Source organism: Tupaia chinensis, unplaced genomic scaffold, assembly GCF_000334495.1.
Source record: "Tupaia chinensis unplaced genomic scaffold, TupChi_1.0 Scaffold000392_1, whole genome shotgun sequence".
Classification (NCBI taxonomy): domain Eukaryota; kingdom Metazoa; phylum Chordata; class Mammalia; order Scandentia; family Tupaiidae; genus Tupaia; species Tupaia belangeri.
The window spans coordinates 1,358,360-1,383,782 of record NW_006159894.1 but is presented as its reverse complement, the minus strand read 5'-3'; the positions used below and the strand labels follow the sequence as shown (position 1 = coordinate 1,383,782).

Sequence of the window (25,423 nt, the reverse complement as noted above, 5' to 3'; positions counted from 1 at the left end):
TCTGAGCATCCATGGTACCAGAAGCTAACATCTGGGCATCCATAGTGCCGGAAGCTAACATCTGCGAGTCCATAGTGCCAGATGCTAACATCTGGGAGTCCATGGAGCTGGTTGCTAACATCTGGGAGTCCATGGAGCTGGTTGCTAACATCTGGGAGTCCATGGAGCTGGTTGCTAACATCTGGGAGTCCATGGAGCTGGTTGCTAACATCTGGGAGTCCATGGAGCTGGTTGCTAACATCTGGGAGTCCATGGAGCTGGTTGCTAACATCTGGGAGTCCATGGAGCTGGTTGCTAACATCTGGGAGTCCATGGAGCTGGTTGCTAACATCTGGGAGTCCATGGAGCTGGTTGCTAACATCTGGGAGTCCATGGAGCTGGTTGCTAGCATCTGGGAGTCCATAGTGCTGGTTGCTAACATCTGGGAGTCCATGGAGCTAGAGGCTAACATCTGGGAGTCCATGGTGCTAGAGGCTAGCATCTGGGAGTCCATGGTGCTAGAGGCTAACATCTGGGAGTCCATGGTGTTTGACGCTAGCATCTGGGAGTCCATGGTGTTTGACGCTAGCATCTGGGAGTCCATGGTGTTGGATGCTAGCATATGGGTCTCCATGGTGTTAGAAGCTAACATATGGGATTCTTGGGCCATCAAGGGATCCACTCCTACTGTTACAGAAGTCTCCCCCACTAATGTAGTAGGCAGCTCCTGTGCTACCGTATTATAGGATTCCAGCGCTGTCGTCGAGGGCACCTCCAGGGACTGCGACACGGTCATCGTTGACAGCTCCGATGTTGTCACCACAGACTGAACAGAGATCTCCAGCGCCACAGTTGCCACAGGCTGCCCAGGCAACTCTGGCGCTCCAGGCTGCCCAGGCAACTCTAGTACCCCTGTTGCCAGAGGCTGCCCCAAAAGCTCCAGTGCTCCAGCTGCCCCAGACTGCCCCGAGAACTCCAGTGCCCCAGCTGCCATGAGCTGCCCAGGCAACTCTAGTGCCCCAGTTGCCACAGACTGCCCCGACAACTCCAGTGCCCTAGTTGCCGAAGGCAGCCCTGGCAACTCAGGCACCCCAGTCACCGAAGGCTGCCCCGGCAACTCCAGCGCTGTTGTTGCCACTGGCTGTCCTGGCAACTCCAGCACCATCGTTGCCTCAGGCTGCCCCAGCAACCCTGCTGCCGTTGTCACCTCAGGATGCCCAGGATGTTCCACCGCTGTCATCCCCACAGGCTGCTCCAACTCTGTCGTCGTCACAGGTTGCTCGGTCAACTCCATTGCTACTGTTACCGCAGGCTGCCCTGTCAACTCCTGTGCCATCACAGGTGGCTCTGGTACCTCCTGTGGTGGCTCCAAACCCATGGACGGTGCTGGAAGCCCTGGCAATTCCTGCGACAACTGTGGCACTGGTGTCACAGAGGGCCCCGGCAACTCAGGCACTGCTGTCGCAGGGGGCCCTGACAACTCAGGCACTGGGGTAGAAAGGGGCCCTGATAACTCTGGCACCGGGGTAGCAGAGGGCCCAGGTAACTCCAGCACTGGAGTCACGGGGGGCCCCTGCAACTCCGGCATGGAAGTCGCAGGTGGCCCTGGCAACTCCACCACTGAGGCCACCGACGATTCCGGCAGCTCCAACGCTGTGGTCTTAGGTTGCTCCAACAACTCCTGCGGTCTTGTCATGGATGAATCTGCAACCTCTGATGATACTTCTACAGGCTGCTCAGGCAATCTTAGCACTTCAGTTGCAGATGATTCCGGAAAATCCATTGTTGTTGATGTGCCTGGCTCAGGGTGCACCTCAGTAGGTGTATCTGATGTCGCTGCAAGGTTTTCTGATGAGTCTAGCACTTTTGCTACTGGAGGAGGCTCTACCAACATCTTTGATGGCTCTGGAGATTTGCTCTCCAAAGATTTCAGCACAGACTTCATCTGATACTCTGTTGACATTGTTATAATTGGCTCAGATGACTTCAGCACTACCGTTGTAGTAGGCACTGGTGCTGTTGCAAAAGAATCCAGAATCTTTGTGGATGGTTCCAGCATCACTATCACTGACTGTTCTGACTGCTCTGACATTGATGTAGACGCAACCGACAGTTCTGCAGTTTTTGTAGCTGGCTTCGGAGTTTCTAAAATATGTGGCTCTGATACCTCCATTGGGACTACAGGAGGTTCTAGCACAACTGCAGATGATTCACTGGTCTCAGATAGGCCATATGCTCTTACAGGATGCTCCAGTGCCATTACCGAAGGTTCAGAATCAAACTTTAAAAAGGAATCAGATTCTAAATCCATGTTCCCATCATGATGAGATTTCGGCTTTGACTCTGATTCTTCTGGCTGTCTTTTATATTTTTTTTCCTTTTCTTTCTTCTTTTTCTTCTTTTTATTTTTGTGCTTTTTATGCTTCTTCGACTTTTTGGTGGGAATTTCATCAGTAGGGTCTGTTTGCACAGATACACATCTACTTTTTCTGGAGGCCTCTTTCAAGTCTGAAAGTAACAGAAATTAATTTTGTCAGACATTCCTCATTGAAGGTTTTAGACAAATCATATAAGCCAATATTTACATTCCTTGTTAACATCTCACATTAAGAAGGAATCACCAAAAGGCGGTCACTTTTCTAATACTTCCTTCAATAACTAAAGTCTGTGTGATAATTAACAAAAACTTATTTAGAATTATATAAATATCTTTCACTATATTCTATTAAGAGGACAGTCTCCTGTTTTCAAATTATAGCAAATTACTTATTACTTTTAAGTTATTTACTGACTAACAAATGTCTTACGTGTTACAATTCCTATTAAAAATACCCACATTAAATCACTTTTGTAATTACTTATTATTCCCTGTTTATGCAGGAAAAAGCAGAGCACTGGCTCTCAAGTAGACTACCTGCTTTTGGATCCTAAATCAATCACTTAACTAACTGAATGGCCTTGTCCAAATTACTGACACACTACTTTCTAGAGTTAAAGAAAGAAGTGAGTTAACATATGCAAACTGCAGTGAAAAATGCCTGGTATACAGTAAGTGCTCAGAAAAGGTCAATGATTGCTTCTGCATAGTATACAAACATTTGAACGACATAAGACAACACAAAACTTTAATTTTAACACATATGTGTCATATATCAATTTTTAAAAAATCATTTCCCTAATACTATTCTAAAATTAATAACATTTTTTGGGGGGGGGGTTACCATAGGGAGCATGCTCGCCAAGGGGGACAGGGACAGAGGTAAAGTGCGAAGTCAACCCTCCACTCGCAGGATGATGGTCACACCACAATCCCTTCCACTCTCCTGGGATTTGGGGCATGAATACATATGCACTAAGCATGATTTCCAAGCCACCAGGTCTGGGACTTGAACCACGATCAGCCACATGGGAGTCCTGCACCTTAACCATTATGCCACCTGCTGGCCCAAGAGATATACTTTTATTTTAAATGTTTATATTTTTTTAAAGAAAGAATTACTTTATTTAACTTCATTCATAACTTTATTATTATTATTTTTTAATTTGACCCAGAGGGAAAGAAGGAGAGGGAAAGTGAGAAAACAAGTCACCAAGTCCGAGACTCCAACCACGGTCAACCACGTGGGAGTCCAGCAGCTTAACCACCATGTCACCTGCTGGCCCCAAATGTTTCTACTTTGAAAGATAAAAATCAAAGCAGTCACTTAGGAAGAAATTCTTAGGCCCTTAGTGTTTAACTTAGGAATACTTCAATCGTATATCCTAAAGAAAAGAGTTTATATTATACCTTACGACCAGATAGGATTTACTTTAACATCAATATTACATCAGATAAATCTAAGGGCTGCCAAAACATCTGATCAGAAACCTCAATGATTAAGATGATGAAAAAAATAAACCGACACATGACAAGACACAAGTCAAATAAAACTAAAAATTTTCTATTAATTATTTATTTCAGAATACCAAATGTTAGTTAGCAGAGTTAAATAAATCAGTCAAGAAAATGTTGCTACAGTCATGAATCTAAGCCCAAAATAGGTACTTTTTGTTAACAACATCCAATACAAAAAGGAAAGAATGAGGGAGGGAAGGAATGAGAGAACCCTACCACACAGCCAATTCCAAAATCAAATGAGAAAATGACTGCTATTTTTGTAGTTACTTATAAATACTTCTCTCCTCAACATCATTTAATTATCAATTCCAAAAAAGCTAAATGACCAAGCAATAATTCTCTATTCACCGTACTTAAGTGGAATAGACATGAAAAAAGACAATCTCTAAGCTTGGACTTTAAAAATAAAACCACCTAGGGTATGTTTTAAAAATCATTACAGATTAGTTTCAGGTTACTGTATCTTCCAAAACTCACATTTTACACAGTTGTTCAAAAAAAAAAACACATTAAAAATCCTGGTACTGAGACATTACAAACTGAACCAAATCAAGACCAAAACTGAATTCCTAACAAAGCAAGTAAGTACACCAATGTTCTTGTTTTGGTAATGTACAATTCCATTTTTAAAGGAGAATTTAAGTAAGTCTTAGTAAATCAATTAAACCAAAGCTTAAATAAAACTTAAGTTTACTCAAGTTTTAGATTTACTAAGCATTTTTAAATAACATGTAGTCAACAGCGTAAAGCTACAGATCTTCAAAATTCAAAGAAATCTTAAAACAAAATTTTCTAAACAGCTGATTATGTCCAACTTACCTGGTTTACATCGTAGTTCTGTATCTAAGACCCCAGAAAGAACTTCCTCTATTTTCTGCACTATTTCTTCATTTGGTAGGCTCCTGGCAGAGGCAGCTGCATCACCTGCCTGGTTTCCTTCAACAGGTGTATTTGTTTCACCATTCAGCTGGCCTTCACTCCTTCCACTTGACAGGAAAAGTTACCAAAACTCATTAATTTTTATCACACCATACAGTGAACCAATAATTTAGTATCATATATAATTATTTATTTAAATAATCTTACATTCTCCATACATTTCATCCTTTTCCTGTGTCAGACATTTGTCACAAACAGTACTTAAGACTACATGCTTAGTATATTTTCATTTTCACACAACTGCGTATTTATCAGAATAGTTAAAAGTTAAGCAAAAGTATATGGGGCCAGCAGATAGCATAATGGTTACATTGCTGGACCCCCACATAGTCAACTGAGGTTCCAGTCTCGGGCCCAGTGGCTTAAACTCGAACCAGGCACATGTGTATGCATGCACAAAATCCCAAGAGGAGAATGGAGAAGGGATTGAGGTGTGGCCATTCCCCCAGAGGGAGATTTCTCTTTCTGTCTCTCTGGTAAGCGCACATGTCCTATAGCAAAGACTCTCAAAGAAAAAAAAGAAAAAAAAAAAAAAGGGTGTATTGAACAGTTTTCCAAGCCCTTTTAAAAATAATTTCAGAAATTTAAAGTTTCTTGTTACCTACATATTTCTTGCAAAGCAAAAATTAAAGCACGATCACAAACTGAAAAACACAGTCTAAATGACCTAACATTAAGATATAAATTATGGCTACAATAAAGCCACACCTGTGCAGAGATCACAATCCTCATCAAAAGTATTAAAGAACACAAGTTAGCTACTGACACAATGAATAAACAGCTGTGTGTACCCATCATTAGGGTTTAGACGGTTACTAAAAATGCCACAGAGTGGGTCCAGCAGGTGGTGTGATGGTTAAGGTGCTGGACTCCCAAATGGCACGGTTCAAGTCCTAGACCAGCAGCTTGAAAAAAATTACACCAGTTGCACAAGCTGGTGCACCTAAAATCTCAGGAAGAGAACGAAGGAGAGGGGACTGTGGTATGGTCATCCCCTCTGGGAAGTGATTTCTCACTTTCCCTTTCACTATCTGTCTGTCTCTCTTTCTGCAGCAAGTTCACATGACCTAAGCCTAAAACCCTTAAAAAAAAAAAAAAAGCCACAAAGGGGGGTCAGCAGGTGGTAAGGCGATTAAAGCACTGGACTCACTCATCAGGTTGATTATGGTTTGAGTCCAAGATCCAGTGGCTTGAAAATCACACTAGGCACATGTGCATGTCCAAAATCCCAAAAGGAGAATAGAGGAGAAAGGACTGTGGCATTGCTACTCCCCCACCAACCCTGGAAGGGACTGGGAGTGATTTCTAATTTTTGCTCTCTCTCTCTGGGGCGCAAGTACCCTCCCTAAGCTAAAAGCCCAATCAATCATTCACACACTATAAAATATATTTTAAAAATAAGAATCCACAAAGGCTTCTTTTTGAAATGTACGTACACAATTTTTTACCCAATTATCAAAAATCCTGGTATTGAAAAATGACTGGCGTTCAGAAAAATTCGCGTAAAATTGAGTTGGCAAAGTAGCGTGGTGGTTAAAGGTGCTGGACTCCCACATGGCTGACTGCAGTTCAAGACACCAGACTTAGTGATTTGCCTTCTCATTTTCTGTTTCTCTCTAGTCAAACATAATAATAATGACAATAATAAAATAATTCTTTTAAAGAAATTCACATTGTGGCTGGCACATGGCATGGTAGTTAAAGGCGCTGGATTTCCACATGGCCAAGTGTGGTTTGAATCCTGGTTCTGGCAGCCTACTTTCTCGCCTTCCCTTTCTGTCTCTCTCTGGTCAAATTTTAAAAATAACAAAAAGAAATGGAATTAATAAATAATAATTCTTTTTTTAAAAAAATTCACATAAAACTAATAGCAATTCATATTAATAAATGGAAAGCTTAATATATTTCCAATTCACTGTGCCAGATAAATCATCTGCTTTTTTTTATTAAGTGTGCGATAGGGTGTGTGCGCTCAGAGAAGACAGATCGAGATTAGAAAAGTGATAAATCACCCCCCAAGAGAGAATGGCTATGCCACAATCTACCCTCCTTTTGGGATTCTGGGCATGTACTCTTGGTCCGTGTTTTTCAAGACACAAGATTGGGGACTCAAACCATACAGTGGCCATGTGGGATCCAGCCGCCTTAACCTCCAATCCATCTACTAGACTCCCATAGAATCTTAATACAGATAAGAACATATCATTTCACCTAGTCATTTTTAGTATTTGTGCAAATTTTCAAATCTTGTAAACTTATTTCAACAATGCATTCGATTTAAATTTAACCTCGATTTTAGCTCACTGAAAACACAACATATCATTTTGCTCCAATAACTGAAGAAAGTCTGAATGGCCTAAAAACAAATCATTCTGGCGTTAAATGTTAAAATACATCTAGTTTTCTAATACTATGAATCAAAAGTAGTAATAATCAACACTTATTGATAACTGACGAGTGTCACACTGTTGTACATCTTTTAACTCATTTAATCCTAACAGAGTTATAAGATCAAAACTACTATGTATTGTATTAAGTGATAGAAATGAGGCACAAAAACAAGAAACTCAGCTGAAGGTCACACTCAGAAGTGAAAGATACTGAAAACCAGGGCCCATACTCTTAAGTACCTTCTAAAAACAACAGTTTGAAAACATTTTAACTATTTAAATGTCAGCCTCATTACACTGATACAAACAAAAGCAGTTACAAAGGAAAAAAAAGTTCATCAAAATAGCAAATAATCAAAAATTCACTTTAGACTGAAATTACATGGTGTTAGAGCAGCTTCATGTTCCTCTATCTAAGCTCCTTTATCTAAGACTTTCTTCCTGAAATCCTGTATTTTACACTTTTCCTAAGCACTTCTATGTACATAAATATTAACTTTAAAATGAGGTTAGTACAATTTTTAAAAGTCAGTCTATATGCAAGTAATCACAATTTCATTTTAAGGTACCACGATGTTAATTGTAATCATTGAAAAACAATGAAAATTTCAAACCACCAAAATATCTGACAGTATATTACTATACAACAGAATTCTGTGCAGACATGAAGAATGCTATTAGACTGAAAATAATGAGCAAAACTGTTGATGTACTGTAAACAAAATACAAAGTGATCCCATTTCATAAAGTGTATCTGTGCACACAAGAAAAAGTGAAAAAAATGTAAGAACATAAATGACTGTGGATTGTTTGTTTTTCCTGTTTTCTAAATTTTCTACTAAAGGAAACACATTTTTAATAAAACTATTTATAAGAGCTATAAAAACGTGGGTGATTATGCAAACTATACTACATTGCATGCAATTATAAAGTTTTCAAGAAAATTATATTCCTTCAATTTTGTCTCTTCCTATCCTAAAATACTAGCAATATAAAAAAAATTTTAAAAAGTGAAGCAACAAGCATTTACATTTCTCAAGCTATCATGCAATAATAGTCATTCTAACAATAATACCAAACTGCCCCCAAAATCTTAAATTAAGTTTGGCTTTTGAGTGTTCAGCTGATTTTCAAAATCTCCTATTGCTGTTGATCTCAACTTTTAAAATACGATTAGCAAAACAAATACTTAAGTTTCAAGCTCTCTTCCCAATCTCTATACTTAAAAATGAATATTTTATACGATGCAAAAATACTTAAAAGAACATGACCCACAGTATTTTCCTTTGGAAGTAAACAACTATTTCTTTGTAAATCTCCTCCCCTCCAAATTACGTGGAACCAAGGGTAAACTGACAGTAATGGTAAAAAATACCCTGCTAGCCAAATATATCAACTGGGGAAAGGGTAGCAAAAAAAGATATACACAAAGACCACTTTACACTTAGTAAAATTAAGTAACTGATAGTATTTCCAAGTCATCTTCCATTTCATTTTGAACATTTTATCAAAGTACCTACTATTAATTTGAGCTGCTTTAAAATTCTGATCTACTAGCATGCTGCCCAGTGGAAGCTACAGGACATGGACCTGGATAATCTAATTAATGGACCTCGACCCCCAAACCATACGAAGCTTGCGATAATAAGGCGGATTTAAGATTACCCAAGAAACGGCCGTTAGAGACCCTTTCCGGTCGTAGGCACCGGCCGGCGAAATCCGCGGAGCCAGCGAGGGGGAGGGGAAACGCGGCGGCGGAGGAGGAGCAGAGGAAGGAACTAGGCCCGTCCCTGATGGACCAGGCCTACAAGTAACTAAAGGACAGGGAGTAACCAAAAGGGAGACAAGGGTGAGCATCTTAACTTGGTTCTAAACGAGGGAGTCTGGGATTACTTCAGAAAGGGCGAAGCTCCTCAGGGGGAAAGGAGGGAGTGACGTGGGGGGATGGGGAGGAGGGCCCGGAAAATGGATCCCAGGCCCAGGCGGGGCCGCAGCGGGGCCTGAGCCGAGGAACGACAGCACCTCTGAAGAAAGGTGCCATGAAAGGCTAGGTTGAATCCTAACGGTCCGTTGGGAGCAGAAAGGCCTAGGAGGCATTTACCTGGAGAGCTCCTGTTGAATCTCCCGGAATTTACTGACCACGAAAGACCTAAAAACCTGCTCGATGTTGGTCGCCATGGCGTCCGCTCCGTTCTCTCAACTCCTCCTCGCTAGTCCTCCAGGCTCCCAGCATGCCTAGGGAGGAGGCGAAGCGGCCAATTCCGTCTCTCGCCTTCCTGATTGGCTCCTGTGGGAGCGTCCGGACCCGCACGCTCCGACAACGGACCAATCAGTGAGCACGGCCCTGCTCTCCTCCGCTGTTTCTGAGCGGCTGGGGTAGAGGTGCTGACGTTTGCGCCGCGTACGACCATGTCCGCCATGTTAGTGTCTGACGCAGGCGCCATTACAGGAGCAGTCTCTCTTGAGGCGACTGTCAGCTAGTCCCTGACAGTGTTTGGGGAGCTTAAGGGGTTTGAGGCAGCGACTAGACGCCTGGAATTAGAGGCAATGAGGAAACGGAACAACAGGGCAACAAAGTGTTTTGACACGGGGCCTCCGGAAGTTCGCGGGTGGTGCCAAGTTCAGTTTCGTCAGGGCCATGCATCCGGGAACGAGCTAATCAGCCCCCGCCCCCACTGTGATGTGACTACGAAGAAAACGTTTTGATCCCGTCTCTTATTGCAGTCCTATAAGCGACCTCATTTCCTTAGCAAAAGGCCAGCGGTCCCGGGCGATCTGCGTTTAGAACCGGGTGCGTTCTAGTCTCGTCAGGCGCCAAGCGTGTCACGAGACTAAGGCAGTAGCTGTTCAGTTTTGACTCGCTAGCGGCGCACCGTGAGCTAGGGTTAGCGTTCTCACGCTCCCACTCCCCGGGGCTCCGTGGGCTCTCGGAGAGGAGCGTTACGGGGAGTTACGTGGCATCTTATTCAGTGTCACACTGTACCCGTGCCAGGGGCTCAGCGACTTTGCTTGCGAACCGCCTGGCCGCGCCCCATGGTGGGAGGGAGTCACACCGATTCCTTAGCCGCGGGGACCACGGCCCTCGCCAACCAATGGGAGGGGAAGCCCGCCCCCCGGCCGGGGAGCCGGGGCGGGCGCGCGGCGGATCCCGCCGGGCCGACTTCCGGCGAGCGAACGAGTGCGAGCGGCGTGGCCGCCCGGTGTCGGTGCGTAAGGCTCCTCCGCTTTTAAATAAAGTATGTTTAGACTTCGGTTTATGGGGTTAGTTGCCAGGAAGGGAGTGAAACTGTTGGAACTGGATTGCCGGTCGAACTGTTCGTTTTTATTTTTAAATGCAGTGGATGGGGTTTGGCCATGTGCTTCGTCCTTTTCGATTAACTGATGTTTACTTCTTTGGTTTATCTGTTTCCCTGCTAAGATGTTAGGGCCCTTTTGTATATATATGTTTGTGCTCTTACAGGCCGTAACCTAAGTTGGTGTACTTATTTTATCGTTATGCACACATTAACCCTAGAAAATTATGTGCTCCGCTTTTGCCATTGGTTTCTATCTTATTTACCGAATTACTTGAAATGACTTTACTTGGTTGTCTTACTCTCCTTAGAATTGACTCATTCCGATGACTGAGGCCCAAAAAGATTAGTCTCTCAAAGCTCTCCCACCTAAGGAGAGGCAGGATCTCAACCCAAGCCCAGGCACTCTGACTCTGGAGTGAAGGTCTGACCGCTCCTGGTGTAGATTCCTTCGGGCTAGATAGTAATGCTGTATCAATAATGGCCATGATAAACAGGAAAATTCTCCCGCCCTGCCGCACTTAAAGATATTACAGTATTTTCTCCAGATCTAAAGATATGTTGATTACAGATATTTCAATACACATGGCAAGTAAAATCTCTATTTTCTCTTAAACTGAAATAGCTTTTCTTCCTGAGACTGTAATTTAGTAGTCTTTTTTCTTTTCTCAAATTTTTAATGATCATCATTCCAATTGATAGGGTATCTGAATCAAAGTAACTGCAATTGGTTGGAATCCAGACTTTACCTTATTGGTGTGACGAGACTATCTACTTCATAAAATTCTTATGAAGATTAAGGAAGTTGATTCATGAGGAGCTTTTAGAATAGCACTTGGCATAAGGTAAATGCTTAAAAAAGTTTTACGTTTTTATATTTCTTAGATGTTTCAGTGTGTAATCCTAGCATCTCACAGGAAGTTATCAATTTGCTTCCTTTTTTCACTTCTGCATAAGTAAATGTCTTGTGAATTAGTAACCTGGGAAGGGTACCAAGAGCAAAGCTCACCCTCCCGAGTTGAACAAACTTCTGAACAAGAAGTTATCATTGAAATTAAATGGTGGCAAGTGTGTCCGAGGAATATTGTGGAAATTTGATCCATTTATAAATATATAATAGATAAATGTGTTGGGATGACAACTAATGGGCAACAGAATAATATTGGGGTGGTGGTAATACATGGAAATAGTATCATCATACTAGAACCCTTGGAATGAGTGTAAATAATGGCTGTTCAAAAGAACAATGCGTGTCCTCTGCTTCTGCCCAATAGGCCTGTTTGACTATGACATAAAAATCGAGTCAAGTACATTTTCTTAATGAACTTTTTGTTAAGTAAACTTTTTTAAAAAGTAGAAAATTAGTAACCTATGGTAACATTTTTTCCATTCCTTTGGGTTTTTTTTTAAATCTATATAACAATTTGAGTACTTGTTTGTATTCCTAAGGTATCTATTTAATTAAAGATAATAAAATAGAACAAGTTAGTATTACTACAGCTGAGCACTAGAAATTGTATTCATTATTTATCAATGTAATTTCAGTTAATACTTACCTAGTCAATTAACACAGCTAGCTTGAGATGCACTTATCTCACACCCACACACAATGTAGCAACTAAAGTGAGATGTGTTCAATTTTGAGTTTTTGCCTTCTCTAGCACTTTTTTTTCTTTGACTTTCCAGAAGCATGTCTGCAATTGCCAGAGAAAGAAAAAAAGCACCTCCCAATTGGGTTTAGTCATGCCATAAAGTCTCCATCTTGTCAGGATTTGGGGTACACATGTACATGTGCCCAGTGTGTTATTCAAGTCACTGGGGCAGGGATTCAAACCACAGTCAGCTATGTGAGATCCAGCTCTTTTAACTACTAGGCTACTGAACAGCCCTTGATCAGTTTTCTAACATATCACACTGGCTTCTTACATCAAAAGTCTGGGGACCAGAAGTTAACGTAATGGTTATGTCGCTGAACTCCCATGTATTTGACCGTGGTTTGCGTTCTGGACCTGGTGGCTTAAAACTCACGCCAGGTACGTGTGTGCGTGCACGTGCCCAAGATCCCAAGAGGAGAACGGAGAACAGAGGAGAAGGGATTGCGGCGTGACCATCCCCCCTTGGGGGTGATTTCTCGCTTTTTGTCTGTATCTATCTCTATCTGGCAAGCTCAAGTGCCCTATAGCAAAAACCTCTCCAAAAAAAAAAAAAGAGTCAGCAAACTACATCCTACATGCTAAATCCTTCTGCCAATTTCTTTGTACAGGCCACCAAATAAAAATGGTTGGGAAAAAAATAAAAGGAAAAAGATAATGTTTTTATAACGTGAAAAGTATGAAATCTAAATTGTGGTGTCTGTAAATAAAGTTTTATTGAAGCACAATTGTGCTTTTTACAAACCTCTGATGGCTTCCAGTTGCTCAGAGAAGTAATAGGCAAAGTGATTCCTGGCCCACCAGCTATTCATGTAAGTTGTTTTTCTTCCCATTGGCATATTCACCCATTTATGTATTGTCTGTGACTGCTTTCATGCTATACAGGCCTAGTTGAACCGTTTTGACCATACGGCCCTCAAAAACTAAAAATATTTACTATCTAGCCCTTTATAGTTTGCTGACCTACTCTTCAATATTTTTTCAATTTTCGATATCTTTGAAAAGTTTTATCTATACAATCTCAAGATTTAAAAACATTTTAAGTTTTAGGTCTCAATTTAAAACAACCATAATCATTTATAATTAAGGCTTGATTATGAAATCTTTTAAAAGTGAAATCTAAGCCAGCCCCACTGTAGAACAGTTAGTACTGTGCTTAGAAACCTAGATCCCAGGGGACCAACAGATGTCATAATGATTATGTCCCTGGACTCCCATGTAGTCAACCGTGGATCGAGTCCTGGAACCAGCAGCTTAAAGCACACTGGGCGCATGTGTGTGTGCCCAAAATCTTAATAGGAGAATGGAGGAAAAGGGATTGTAGTATGGCCATCCCCCTCAGGGGTGATTTTTCACTTTCTGTCTATCTCTCCAGCTCTCAAAAATAGAAATCGGAATGCAATGGTCTATTTCGAGTCCTTTCCCAGTGTCATGAAAACTACTGTGTGCATGTATCCCCAAAATCCTGACACATAGTCTAGTGGATAGAGAAATGGAGGAAAAAGCACTGCAGTATGATACACCCCACAGGGGGAGGTGCTTTCTCTCTCTGGCAAGAGCCCACAGACAGAGGGAGGGAAGGAAAATAGAGTGAAACCCAAAGAAGGGAGATTGTTCATAAGAGATTAACAGATAAGGAGCTAAATCACCATTTCACTTCTTAACCTAGCTCTCTAGGACAATCTGTTTTATTTTTTAAATCTCCTGTTATAGTTCATTTTGTTAATGAATGTGGGTAATTTTAAAAAATAGAATTTAAGGGCCAGCAGGTGGCGTGATGGATGGGATGTTGGATTCCCACATGGCAAACCACAGTTCGAGACTGTTGGGAGTACCTATCTCTCTTTCTCTCTCTTTCTTACGGAAGAAATAAACTTTAGAAAAATGAATTGTTAGAGGAAAATGTTATTAACTATAAGTGGTTAAGTCTAAGTCATTCAGGAATCATAATTTCTAAAGTGTGTACATTTTAAAATGTGAATTTGTTTTCTTCTGCAGGATTCATTTTCCTTTTGAATTCTCGCTTTGCAGACTGCAATGTCAGCCCGAGTACTTGTAATTGGCAATGGAGGGAGGGAACATACACTGGCCTGGAAACTTGCACAGTCTCATCATGTCAGACAAGTATTGGTTGCCCCAGGAAATGCAGGCACCGCATCCTCAGAAAAGATTTCAAATATTGGTAATTTTTTTTTTTTTTAAAGGCTTTTGCTACAGGGTGCATGGGTTTCCAGAGAGTAAGAAAGACAAAGAGGGAAAGTGAGAACTCACACCCCAGGGAGAGATGGCAAATCTGCATTCCTTTCCACTTTATTCTCTTAGAATTTTGAGCATGCACTTCATGCCCAGTATGATTTTCAAGCCTTCAAGAATTGTAGTCAGCAGATGTTGAGGCGCTGGACTCACACATGGCCAGCCAAGGCCCAGACCTGGTGGCTTGCTTTCTCATTTTCCTGCTCTCTCTACCATCTCTCTCTCAGATTAGATTAAAAAAATAATTAATTAAAATGTAATTTAAATTTTTTTTTTTTAAATGAACGATAGTAAGCCCATGGGAGTCCACTGTGTTAACCAGGATGCCATCTGCTGCCCACTGGTAATCATGTTTTTAAACTGGGGAGTGATGTTATTTGTTAATGATAAATTATCAACCACACTTCTCTTTTTAAAAAAAATAAGGTAAGTTGCTATTTCAAGTTCCAGTGTTTTTCTTTCATCTTAAAATTTAGTTGGTAATTTGAGTACCTGCCATATAGTGTAAACTTATCCTGTTGTTGCGAGTGTGGCAGTTCCTTATCCTAAATTATTTTAAACCTTATGAAACATATCCATTAAGAAAGTAGCAAGTAGGGGACCAGCAGGTTGTATGGTGGTTAAGGTGCTAGACACTCCCACATGGCCAACCATGGTTTGATTCCCAGACCTGGTGGCTTGCTTTTTCACTTTCTCTCTCTCTCTCTCTCTCTGTGTGTGTGTGTGTGTGGGTGTGTGTGGTGTGTCTGGTCAAATTAAAATAAATGAATGAATAGATAAAATTAAAAGAATTTAAAAAGTAGCAAGTGCATAACACAGATTAAAGGCATTTTGATGTGGCTTTTCCAAATTGAAAAATTGAGTAATGCTATCAAATATATAAATCCTAGCAGTTTGGGCTTGAAAATATATAGATCTCAGCCCTTATCTCTTTGGCAGGTATAAAATGGGTAAATAGAGCCAGCAGGTGGCATAGTGGTTAAGGCACTGGACTCCCACATGGCGGATTGCCCTTCAATTCCCAGACCCAGTGACTTGAAGCTCTGTGCTAGGTGCATGTGCGTCCAAAATCCTGAGAGAAAAAATGGAGAAGGGATTCCAGTGTGACCATCCCCCTGGGGAATAATTTCTCACTTTTTCTATATATATATGCATATCTGTATATCTTTGGGGAGCACATGCTCCCTATAGCAAAACTCTATTAAAAAAAAAAGAAGAAATGATCACTTCATATACTACTTAAACTTCAGTGACTTCCCATAGTACTTAGGATAAAACTCAACCTCCTTACTGTGCTTTACAAAGGTCCTTAATGCAATCTTGCTCCTGCCTACCTTTTCAGCCTGACCTTTTGTATTCGTGTTTCTCTTTTCATTTTACTCAATTCATGCTTTTCTGCCAATTTCCTAAACAAAGCCACCTTCCTTGGACTTACTTGTTCCCATGCCCTCCACATCATTTAGCACTCAAATTTTACCTTTTCAAGGAAGCATTTCCTAAAGTTTATGATTAAAGCACGTGTCTACCCCATGTTTTTTGGGTTTGTGTGTGTGTGTGTGTTTTAAGATATTTTTTGCTATAGGGCACATGCACTTGCTGGAGAGATAGGGCAGAACGTGAGAAATCACCCCGCAGAGTGGATGGCCACACCTCAATCCCTTTTCTTCCATTCTCTCAGGATTTGGGGCACATGTGCCCGACATGAATGTTAAGCCACCAGGTCCAGAACTTGACCACGATGGACCACGTGGGAGTGCAGCAATATAACCATTGCACCATCAACTGGTCCCCCCTCATGTTTTCTCTCATGAACCATTATCTGTATTTATTTTTGCTTCCTATTACCTAGCCTGTCTTCCCCTTTAGAACATAAGCTCCGTGAGGACAAGGAGGTGATCTGTCTGGTTTTGAACTGTGTATACAATGCTTAGTGCCCTGGGTAGCTCATAATACTGATGGGGAGAAAGGCAAACTAATAAGGAAAACGCAAAATATCCTCTTTTCCTGGGATCTTAGCTATGCAGGTGAGGTAACGTTTCTGTTTATTGAAAAACTAACATGTTGGGACCAGCACTTAGTGTAATAGCTATGTCGCTGGACTCCCATGTAGTCAACCACAGTTCAAGTCCCGGATCCAGTGGCTTAAAACTCAGGCCAGGCGCATGTGCATGCATGCCCAAGATCCCGAAAGGAGGAAAAGGGATTGAGGCGTGGCCATCCCCCCTGGGGGTGATTTCTTGCTTTCTGTCTCTCTGTCTCTGTCTTGTAAGCACACATGCCCTATAGCAAAAACCTCTCAAAAAAAACCCAAACAACAGGTTTTATCTATGTGTATTTGAGATCATACAGACAGGCCCATCACAATCTCCCGGGATTGTCATGAAGCTGTTACTACTTGTAGCCACTCAGGTTAGGCATGTTTTTCTTCCTCTTACTGCCCTCCGCTGTACTAATTTAGTTGACCCTTTTCAGTCCAGTTGTGTTGGAGGTACTAAACCAAGGCATGTAATACTCTGCCTTAATCACACTTAAGGGATTCTTCTACATTGAGAACTCTGCTCTTTCTGGGCCCGAACCCTACACATCACAACTGCCATATTTGTACCCTGTACCTATGTACAGAGTGATTCAAGACTTCAACTATCTGGAGAAGCCTAATGTACCATATTTTGAGTTTCTCATGGTAAAACTGTCATCTGTCCAATAAAAGAAAACCAATAGTTATCAGGCATGCTAAAGTGTAGTCATTTTTAGCAAGATAACTATTCTACCTAAACAGTGCTTTGGTTAATGCAGTAGGTTTGTTTGTTTTTTCTATTCACAGCCATCTCAGTCAGTGATCACACTGCCCTTGCTCAATTCTGTAAAGATGAGAAGATAGAATTAGTAGTTGTTGGACCAGAGGCACCTCTGGCTGCAGGTAAAGTTCTCTTTTTTTTCCCTTAATTTTTTGTTACGGTATATATAGTGTCAACAGGAGCTTAGGAAATCATCTAAACCAGTTCATTTTACAGAACAGGACTTAGAATATCATATTGGAAAAAGAGCTTTTACTCTCTTGAAATTTGTGAACTCCAGGTCCCCCCCCCTCAGATATCAGAAATGTTATCAATAGATCAAATTTACAGCTGTGGAAAACATTGTATATGTCTTTATTCTGTTATATGTTTAATAACCCTTGTATTCTAATAAAACAAATTACTTTTGCTAGATTTCAATCACATGTTTGGAGCATTTTGTTGATACCCAGTAGACAACATGAAAAAATTATCTTCTGCCACCAGTCATCTCCCTTGACTGAATGTAGATTTAGAGTAATCCTAATTCATCTTCAGTCTGAGAAGCCCCCAAAGATACTTTGGTTCACCTGAGGCTACTGTTTGCATTGATAGGAATTGTTGGGAACCTGACATCTGCAGGAGTGCGATGCTTTGGCCCTACTGCAGAAGCAGCTCAGTTAGAGTCCAGCAAAAAGTTTGCCAAAGACTTTATGGACCGACATGGAATCCCAACTGCACGATGGAGAGCATTCACCAAACCTGAAGAGGCCTGCAGCTTTATTATGAGGTAGGTAGAAGGCTGCCTGTGGAGGACAGTTTTGTTACGATAGTCAAGTATCATTTTCATGTTCAAAGTATGTTATTGGGTTCTTTTAGGCTATCACATGTTTACAGTAAAATAATAATGGGCAAGACATTTCTCAATAAATTTTAGGTGAGTTGCTTTTTCAAACACCAAAATAAATAAAATGGCGTTTCAGGGAATTTAAATTTTAATACTTTTTAGTGAGTAGTTCCTTAGGGAGAAGATAGACTTCATTTTTTTTTTAAGAATTATATATTTTGGGACTGGCAGATGGCATGGTGGTTAAGGGCACTGGACTCTCACATGGTCGACCATGGTTCAATTCCTGCACCTGGCAACTTGCTTTCTCACTTTCCCTTTCTCTCTCTCTCTCTTACTCTGTCCTTCTCTGGTCAAATTAAAATAAATAAAGTTAATTTTTAAAGAAGAATTATTTTATTCAACTTTATTTATTATTACTAATTTTTAATTTGACCAGAGAGAAAACGGGAAAGAGAGAAAGCAAGCCACCACATTTGGGACCCAAATGGCCATGTGGGAGTTCAGTGCCCTAACCACCATGCCACCTGCTCGCCCCAGTAAACTTCATTCTTAGTCATGTGCCCTTTTCACAGCCAAACTGAAATACACAGTGGCAACTTACAACGTAAGGTATTTTGATTTTTTTTTTTTTTTGTATATTTAACCAGAGTGAGCAATTACCATTTGCTCATTTGTCATCACTATTCTTAGTCTAAATCCCCAAATTAGACATTATTTGTTCTTTATTATATGGAAAACTTTGAGCAGTTAAAGAATGTTGGTAGACATACATCTTTGCCCCTTTTTTGTTGACACTTCTTTCTGTTACCTGGTATGTTTTCCTCTTGGTTGGGTTTGTTTCATTCTTCATTCTTTATCCTATAGGTTTTGGGTTTTTTTTAAGAGAGGTTTTTGGTATAGGGCACATGTGCTTGCCAGAAAGACAGAGACAGAAAGTGAGAAATCACCCCCCCCAAGGGGGATGGCCACACCGCAATCTCTTCTCCATTCTCTTCTCGGGATCTTGGGCACGCATGCACACGTGCTCAGCGTGAGTTTAAGCCACCGGGTCTGGGACTCAAACCACAGTCGACTACTTGGGAGTCAAGCGACGTAACCATTAGGCTATCTGTGGATCCCTCCTATAGGGTTTCTTAAGCAGTGAATATTTTTATTTCCTTATAGCCAGGTTCCTTGGGTCATTAACAGTTTTGTTACTTACTTTGGGTAAATCTCCTTCCAGATCCCCATTCCCACTGAATAGTTTCTTTTATGTACTTCCAGAAATGGCCTATATATCCATGCTTTTATTGATCTTACACAAGCCACTTACGTGAATGAAAGTAAGATTCACTATTTTGTATTCTAAAGATCATTCCATATATATCCTATGTATATGCTCATTCATAAGGTTTTACTGATGTGATCTCATGATAAGTGAAGAAAGCAAAAATTATGTAACTCTACGATCTCAACCAAAAAGGAATGAGTGAGAGAAAAAAATGGCATGAAGTGCATCAAAATGGAGGAAAAATAAGTTTTGGGAAAATGTTGCTTTTTACTATCAGTTGTTGCTATAGCATTTTATTATAAAAATCTCAAAAGTATTTAAAATTTTTGAGTTGTAAGCATTTATTGGATATTAAAGAGTCCTCTGTCTTCATAGTGCAGACTTTCCTGCTTTGGTTGTGAAGGCCAGTGGTCTTGCAGCTGGGAAAGGTGTGATTGTTGCAAATAACAAAGAAGAGGCCTGCAGAGCTGTGCAGGAGATCATGCAGGTAGATTGATTCTTCTGGAAAGGTTTACTTTTGTATTTACACTATACAAATAATCTTTTAAGTTTAAAAAATATTTTCAAGATAAAACTTGTCTAGCAAACATACAAGTAAGGAATGTATCAAAATACTGTGTATTCTAATACATTTCTATAAAATGACTATTATAGACATATGCTGATGACTAAACATGATTTTCTTCTTTTGAAGTAAGTTCTGTCATCCTTTGTTGTCTGAAAGGGAAAGAAAGTCCTCAGATTATGGAACATATAAATAAATCTCAACCCATTCATGAGGACAAAGTCTTGTTCTGTGTGCCCCAGATCTAAGAGAAGTAAAATAATGAATATACTTTTTTTTCTTTCACGATCAATCTTGTTTGTTATGAGTTTCCCTCACTATAGAAATCTACTTTGACCAGCATGCTTTCATATAATTGTTACATAGAAATTTATATAATGATAATAAGGAATTAGTATTAAATGGTGATAATGACAACAACTTGTTTTTCCCTTACCTTATTTAAATAAGAAAACTAAATCTTTAGGAGAGCATTAGTAATTTGTTCATTTAAACTGTACAGTGTGAGCTCTTATCTTTAACACATTAACAATAGAAAACATTCTTACGTTCCTATGAATCTTTCAGAAAAGGAAAGGAAAATTACAATATCTGTGTATTGGTTTATAATGCAAATGGGGGTTCTTTTAGGCTATCACACGTTACAGTAAAATAATAATGGGCAAGACATTTCTCAATAAATTTTAGGTGAGTTGCTTTTTCAAACACCAAAATAAATAAAATGGCGTTTCAGGGAATTTAAATTTTAATACTTTTTAGTGAGTAGTTCCTTAGGGAGAAGATAGACTTCATTTTTTTTTTAAGAATTATATATTTTGGGACTGGCAGATGGCATGGTGGTTAAGGGCACTGGACTCTCACATGGTCGACCATGGTTCAATTCCTGCACCTGGCAACTTGCTTTCTCACTTTCCCTTTCTCTCTCTCTCTCTTACTCTGTCCTTCTCTGGTCAAATTAAAATAAATAAAGTTAATTTTTAAAGAAGAATTATTTTATTCAACTTTATTTATTATTACTAATTTTTAATTTGACCAGAGAGAAAACGGGAAAGAGAGAAAGCAAGCCACCACATTTGGGACCCAAATGGCCATGTGGGAGTTCAGTGCCCTAACCACCATGCCACCTGCTCGCCCCAGTAAACTTCATTCTTAGTCATGTGCCCTTTTCACAGCCAAACTGAAATACACAGTGGCAATTTACAACGTAAGGTATTTTGATTTTTTTTTTTTTTGTATATTTAACCAGAGTGAGGAATTACCATTTGCTCATTTGTCATCACTATTCTTAGTCTAAATCCCCAAATTAGACATTATTTGTTCTTTATTATATGGAAAACTTTGAGCAGTTAAAGAATGTTGGTAGACATACATCTTTGCCCCTTTTTTGTTGACACTTCTTTCTGTTACCTGGTATGTTTTCCTCTTGGTTGGGTTTGTTTCATTCTTCATTCTTTATCCTATAGGTTTTGGGTTTTTTTTAAGAGAGGTTTTTGGTATAGGGCACATGTGCTTGCCAGAAAGACAGAGACAGAAAGTGAGAAATCACCCCCCCCAAGGGGGATGGCCACACCGCAATCTCTTCTCCATTCTCTTCTCGGGATCTTGGGCACGCATGCACACGTGCTCAGCGTGAGTTTAAGCCACCGGGTCTGGGACTCAAACCACAGTCGACTACTTGGGAGTCAAGCGACGTAACCATTAGGCTATCTGTGGATCCCTCCTATAGGGTTTCTTAAGCAGTGAATATTTTTATTTCCTTATAGCCAGGTTCCTTGGGTCATTAACAGTTTTGTTACTTACTTTGGGTAAATCTCCTTCCAGATCCCCATTCCCACTGAATAGTTTCTTTTATGTACTTCCAGAAATGGCCTATATATCCATGCTTTTATTGATCTTACACAAGCCACTTACGTGAATGAAAGTAAGATTCACTATTTTGTATTCTAAAGATCATTCCATATATATCCTATGTATATGCTCATTCATAAGGTTTTACTGATGTGATCTCATGATAAGTGAAGAAAGCAAAAATTATGTAACTCTACGATCTCAACCAAAAAGGAATGAGTGAGAGAAAAAAATGGCATGAAGTGCATCAAAATGGAGGAAAAATAAGTTTTGGGAAAATGTTGCTTTTTACTATCAGTTGTTGCTATAGCATTTTATTATAAAAATCTCAAAAGTATTTAAAATTTTTGAGTTGTAAGCATTTATTGGATATTAAAGAGTCCTCTGTCTTCATAGTGCAGACTTTCCTGCTTTGGTTGTGAAGGCCAGTGGTCTTGCAGCTGGGAAAGGTGTGATTGTTGCAAATAACAAAGAAGAGGCCTGCAGAGCTGTGCAGGAGATCATGCAGGTAGATTGATTCTTCTGGAAAGGTTTACTTTTGTATTTACACTATACAAATAATCTTTTAAGTTTAAAAAATATTTTCAAGATAAAACTTGTCTAGCAAACATACAAGTAAGGAATGTATCAAAATACTGTGTATTCTAATACATTTCTATAAAATGACTATTATAGACATATGCTGATGACTAAACATGATTTTCTTCTTTTGAAGTAAGTTCTGTCATCCTTTGTTGTCTGAAAGGGAAAGAAAGTCCTCAGATTATGGAACATATAAATAAATCTCAACCCATTCATGAGGACAAAGTCTTGTTCTGTGTGCCCCAGATCTAAGAGAAGTAAAATAATGAATATACTTTTTTTTCTTTCACGATCAATCTTGTTTGTTATGAGTTTCCCTCACTATAGAAATCTACTTTGACCAGCATGCTTTCATATAATTGTTACATAGAAATTTATATAATGATAATAAGGAATTAGTATTAAATGGTGATAATGACAACAACTTGTTTTTCCCTTACCTTATTTAAATAAGAAAACTAAATCTTTAGGAGAGCATTAGTAATTTGTTCATTTAAACTGTACAGTGTGAGCTCTTATCTTTAACACATTAACAATAGAAAACATTCTTACGTTCCTATGAATCTTTCAGAAAAGGAAAGGAAAATTACAATATCTGTGTATTGGTTTATAATGCAAATGGAAGACAGTGGCAAAAGTCAACTAATAAATTATAAATGCTTGTAATTTACTAAGCTTCTTTTTTTTTTTTTTAACTTGAAATTAGGAAAAAGCTTTTGGAACAGCTGGAGAAACAATTGTTGTTGAAGAGCTTCTCGAAGGAGAAGAGGTGTCTGTACGTATATCTGTTTGTCTTTAACAGACTTTGAGAAGCTGTTATCTGACCTATATGTTCCCTAAAGACTTAAGTTACTCTGGTTGCTTTATCTAAAGACAAAGCCAATAGTTTGTATATAAATTCCCATGGCTAATTTTAATGTGTTGGATACGAATGAAAAGAATTACTTTTTTTTTTTTTTTTTTTTAGTCATTTTCAGTGTGTTATTGGAGACACTTGGATTTATATTACACATTCAAATTCTGGATTAATTCAAAAATTCATGCTTATTCTTTCCATATAGTTTATTTAACAATAAGTAATGAATGGGGTTTTCTTAAAGTTTTAATACTTCCATGGTTAAAGAGAAGAAAAATTGAAATGTTTTGCTTTGAGAGTAGCTTGGTGTTTTCCTAACCTATGTCAAAAAGTATAGATCCTTCAGAAGTTGAATATACAAGATCTTCTCATTCTGAATAAGGTAACTTGGAGCTGTTTGTTTTTCAGTTGATTTTTCTTCAGAAAAGAAAACTTTCTCAAAGAAGGATTGTATTACATGTAGGTTATCATAATGAATTTTTACTTTTTTGTCATTTCACATAAGTGGTCTCTTGTTTTCTCTAGTGTCTGTGTTTCACTGATGGGAAGACTGTGGCACCCATGCCCGCAGCCCAAGACCATAAGCGACTGCTGGAGGGAGATCGTGGCCCCAACACAGGGGGAATGGGAGCCTATTGTCCAGCACCTCAGGTACATCCCAGAGCCTCAGCTAAGTCTCATAGTAATTATTTGGTCTTCTCAAAGAGCTTTTAGATGATGCTTTTCTGTTAGTTATTTTGTTAATTTATTTCTGTGAATTATATTTCTAATCAGCAATCTGATTTTTCTATTAAATTTTCTGTTTTTCTTTTCTGGTTTCTAAAACTAACCTTTTCTAAAAGCCTTTTTGAAAACTAACTTAAGTCAATCTAAAATATGGATCAAATTGATCTGTCTATCGCTTCCTTTTTATATCCACTATTAATCCACTTGAATCTATTACAGTCTAGAGTTATCTTTTATTCATCTTCGTGTATCCAGAACCCAGCACATAAGTGGAGTGTGGTGGGGGAGGGGTGTGAGGTGAATTGAAAACCAGGTCACATCATAATTCCATATAATTTCTGGACAATTTTTATAAGGCGTATACATTGCTAAAGTACATTATAAGTAGGTTAGTACTCCAAAAACTCACACATACTTTTCACTGATGACAGTAAAAATAATTTCTGCTAATATACCTTTTGTATATTTTTCCTGATTCAAAGATTTAAAATAAACCAAACTTCAATTTTTATTTTAGAGTTTATAAGCATTGAATCTACCCCTTGGTAATACTGTGTTACTGTTTTGTTTGTTTTTTATTGCCAAAGGGCTACTGCATTTGCCAGAGAGAACAGGTGCTTCCCAGTGGAAATGTTCACACCATAATCCTTTTTTCGTCTATTTCTTTTTCTCATCACGGTTTTGGGTGCACATGCACCTGGTTTGTTTTTCAAGCCACCAGGGTTAGGATTCAAACCATGGTTGATCATGTGGGATCCAGCTCCCAGTGTATAATGTTTATGTAATTATGGTACTGTAGCGCCCACCTAGTAATACTGATTTTAAAATAAGATCTGTCAGGGCCAGTAGGTGGCATGGTGGTTAAAGTGCTGAACTCCCACATGACTGATTACAAGTCCCAGACCCAGCAGTTTAGAAATCACACTAGGCATGTATGTGCGTTTACCCAAAATCCCAAGAGGAGAAGGGATTATGGCATTACTATCCCCCTTGGGGGTGATTTTTCACTTTCCTTCTCTATCTCTCTTTGCCAAGCACACATACCCTGTGGCAAAAATCCCAAGAAAAACAAAATCTTAAGAACTATTAGAGCTAGCAGTAGCATGGAGGTTAAAGTGGCTGGATACCACATTGCCAACTATGTGATTCATGCCTGGGACCTGGTGACATGCATACCCAAAATCCTGAGGGGAGAAAGATTGCAGCATGGCCTTACCCCCCAGGGGTACTTTCTCATTTCTGCCTTACCCCTATCTCTCCAATGAGTGTATATACCCTACAGCAAACTAAATATATTGATGTATATAGAGCTATTTATGTATTTTCCACAGTTAGATTTATAAACTAAAAGTTCATATATAGGCTTATGAAAGACACATAGAATAGACTTAAATTGGATAGATAGAAAGAACCCTTAGGGTGGGAGAGGACTTCATTTTTATTATTACGTTTCAAGAAACTACTTTTGGTGAACTGCTTGAAGGGTATATATTTTTGAAACTTTGTAGGTTTAGTACATAATTTAGATTTTATTTTATTTTATTT

The 25,423-nt window shown here is 39.5% G+C and overlaps 2 protein-coding genes across 10 annotated transcripts in view; one reads left to right on the top strand and one right to left on the bottom strand.

Moving 5' to 3' along the window:
- Positions 1–9,447, bottom strand: part of SON (SON DNA and RNA binding protein) — a 41,914-nt gene extending 32,467 nt beyond the window's left edge. The window contains 3 exon segments of the mRNA XM_027773982.1: positions 300–2,487; positions 4,697–4,863; positions 9,308–9,447. Of these exon segments, the coding sequence (XP_027629783.1) occupies positions 300–2,487; positions 4,697–4,863; positions 9,308–9,384 (2,432 nt within the window). The 5' untranslated portion in view covers positions 9,385–9,447.
- LOC102487990 (trifunctional purine biosynthetic protein adenosine-3) overlaps positions 8,654–25,423 on the top strand; it is a 37,553-nt gene continuing 20,783 nt past the window's right edge. The window contains exons 1-9 of one of the 9 annotated variants that reach the window (XM_027773978.1): positions 10,354–10,442; positions 11,202–11,344; positions 12,763–12,963; positions 14,183–14,333; positions 17,229–17,324; positions 17,797–17,971; positions 19,677–19,788; positions 23,003–23,071; positions 23,678–23,803. In XM_027773978.1, coding sequence (XP_027629779.1) covers positions 14,189–14,333; positions 17,229–17,324; positions 17,797–17,971; positions 19,677–19,788; positions 23,003–23,071; positions 23,678–23,803 — 723 coding nt within the window. In that variant the 5' untranslated portion in view covers positions 10,354–10,442; positions 11,202–11,344; positions 12,763–12,963; positions 14,183–14,188. Of the gene's footprint in view, positions 9,056–9,591; positions 9,998–10,331; positions 10,443–11,201; positions 11,345–12,762; positions 12,964–14,149; positions 14,334–17,228; positions 17,325–17,796; positions 17,972–19,676; positions 19,789–23,002; positions 23,072–23,677; positions 23,804–25,423 lie in introns of those variants that run through there. The other 8 variants (XM_027773977.1, XM_014589920.2, XM_006153902.3 and 5 more) reach the window with 8 other exon arrangements.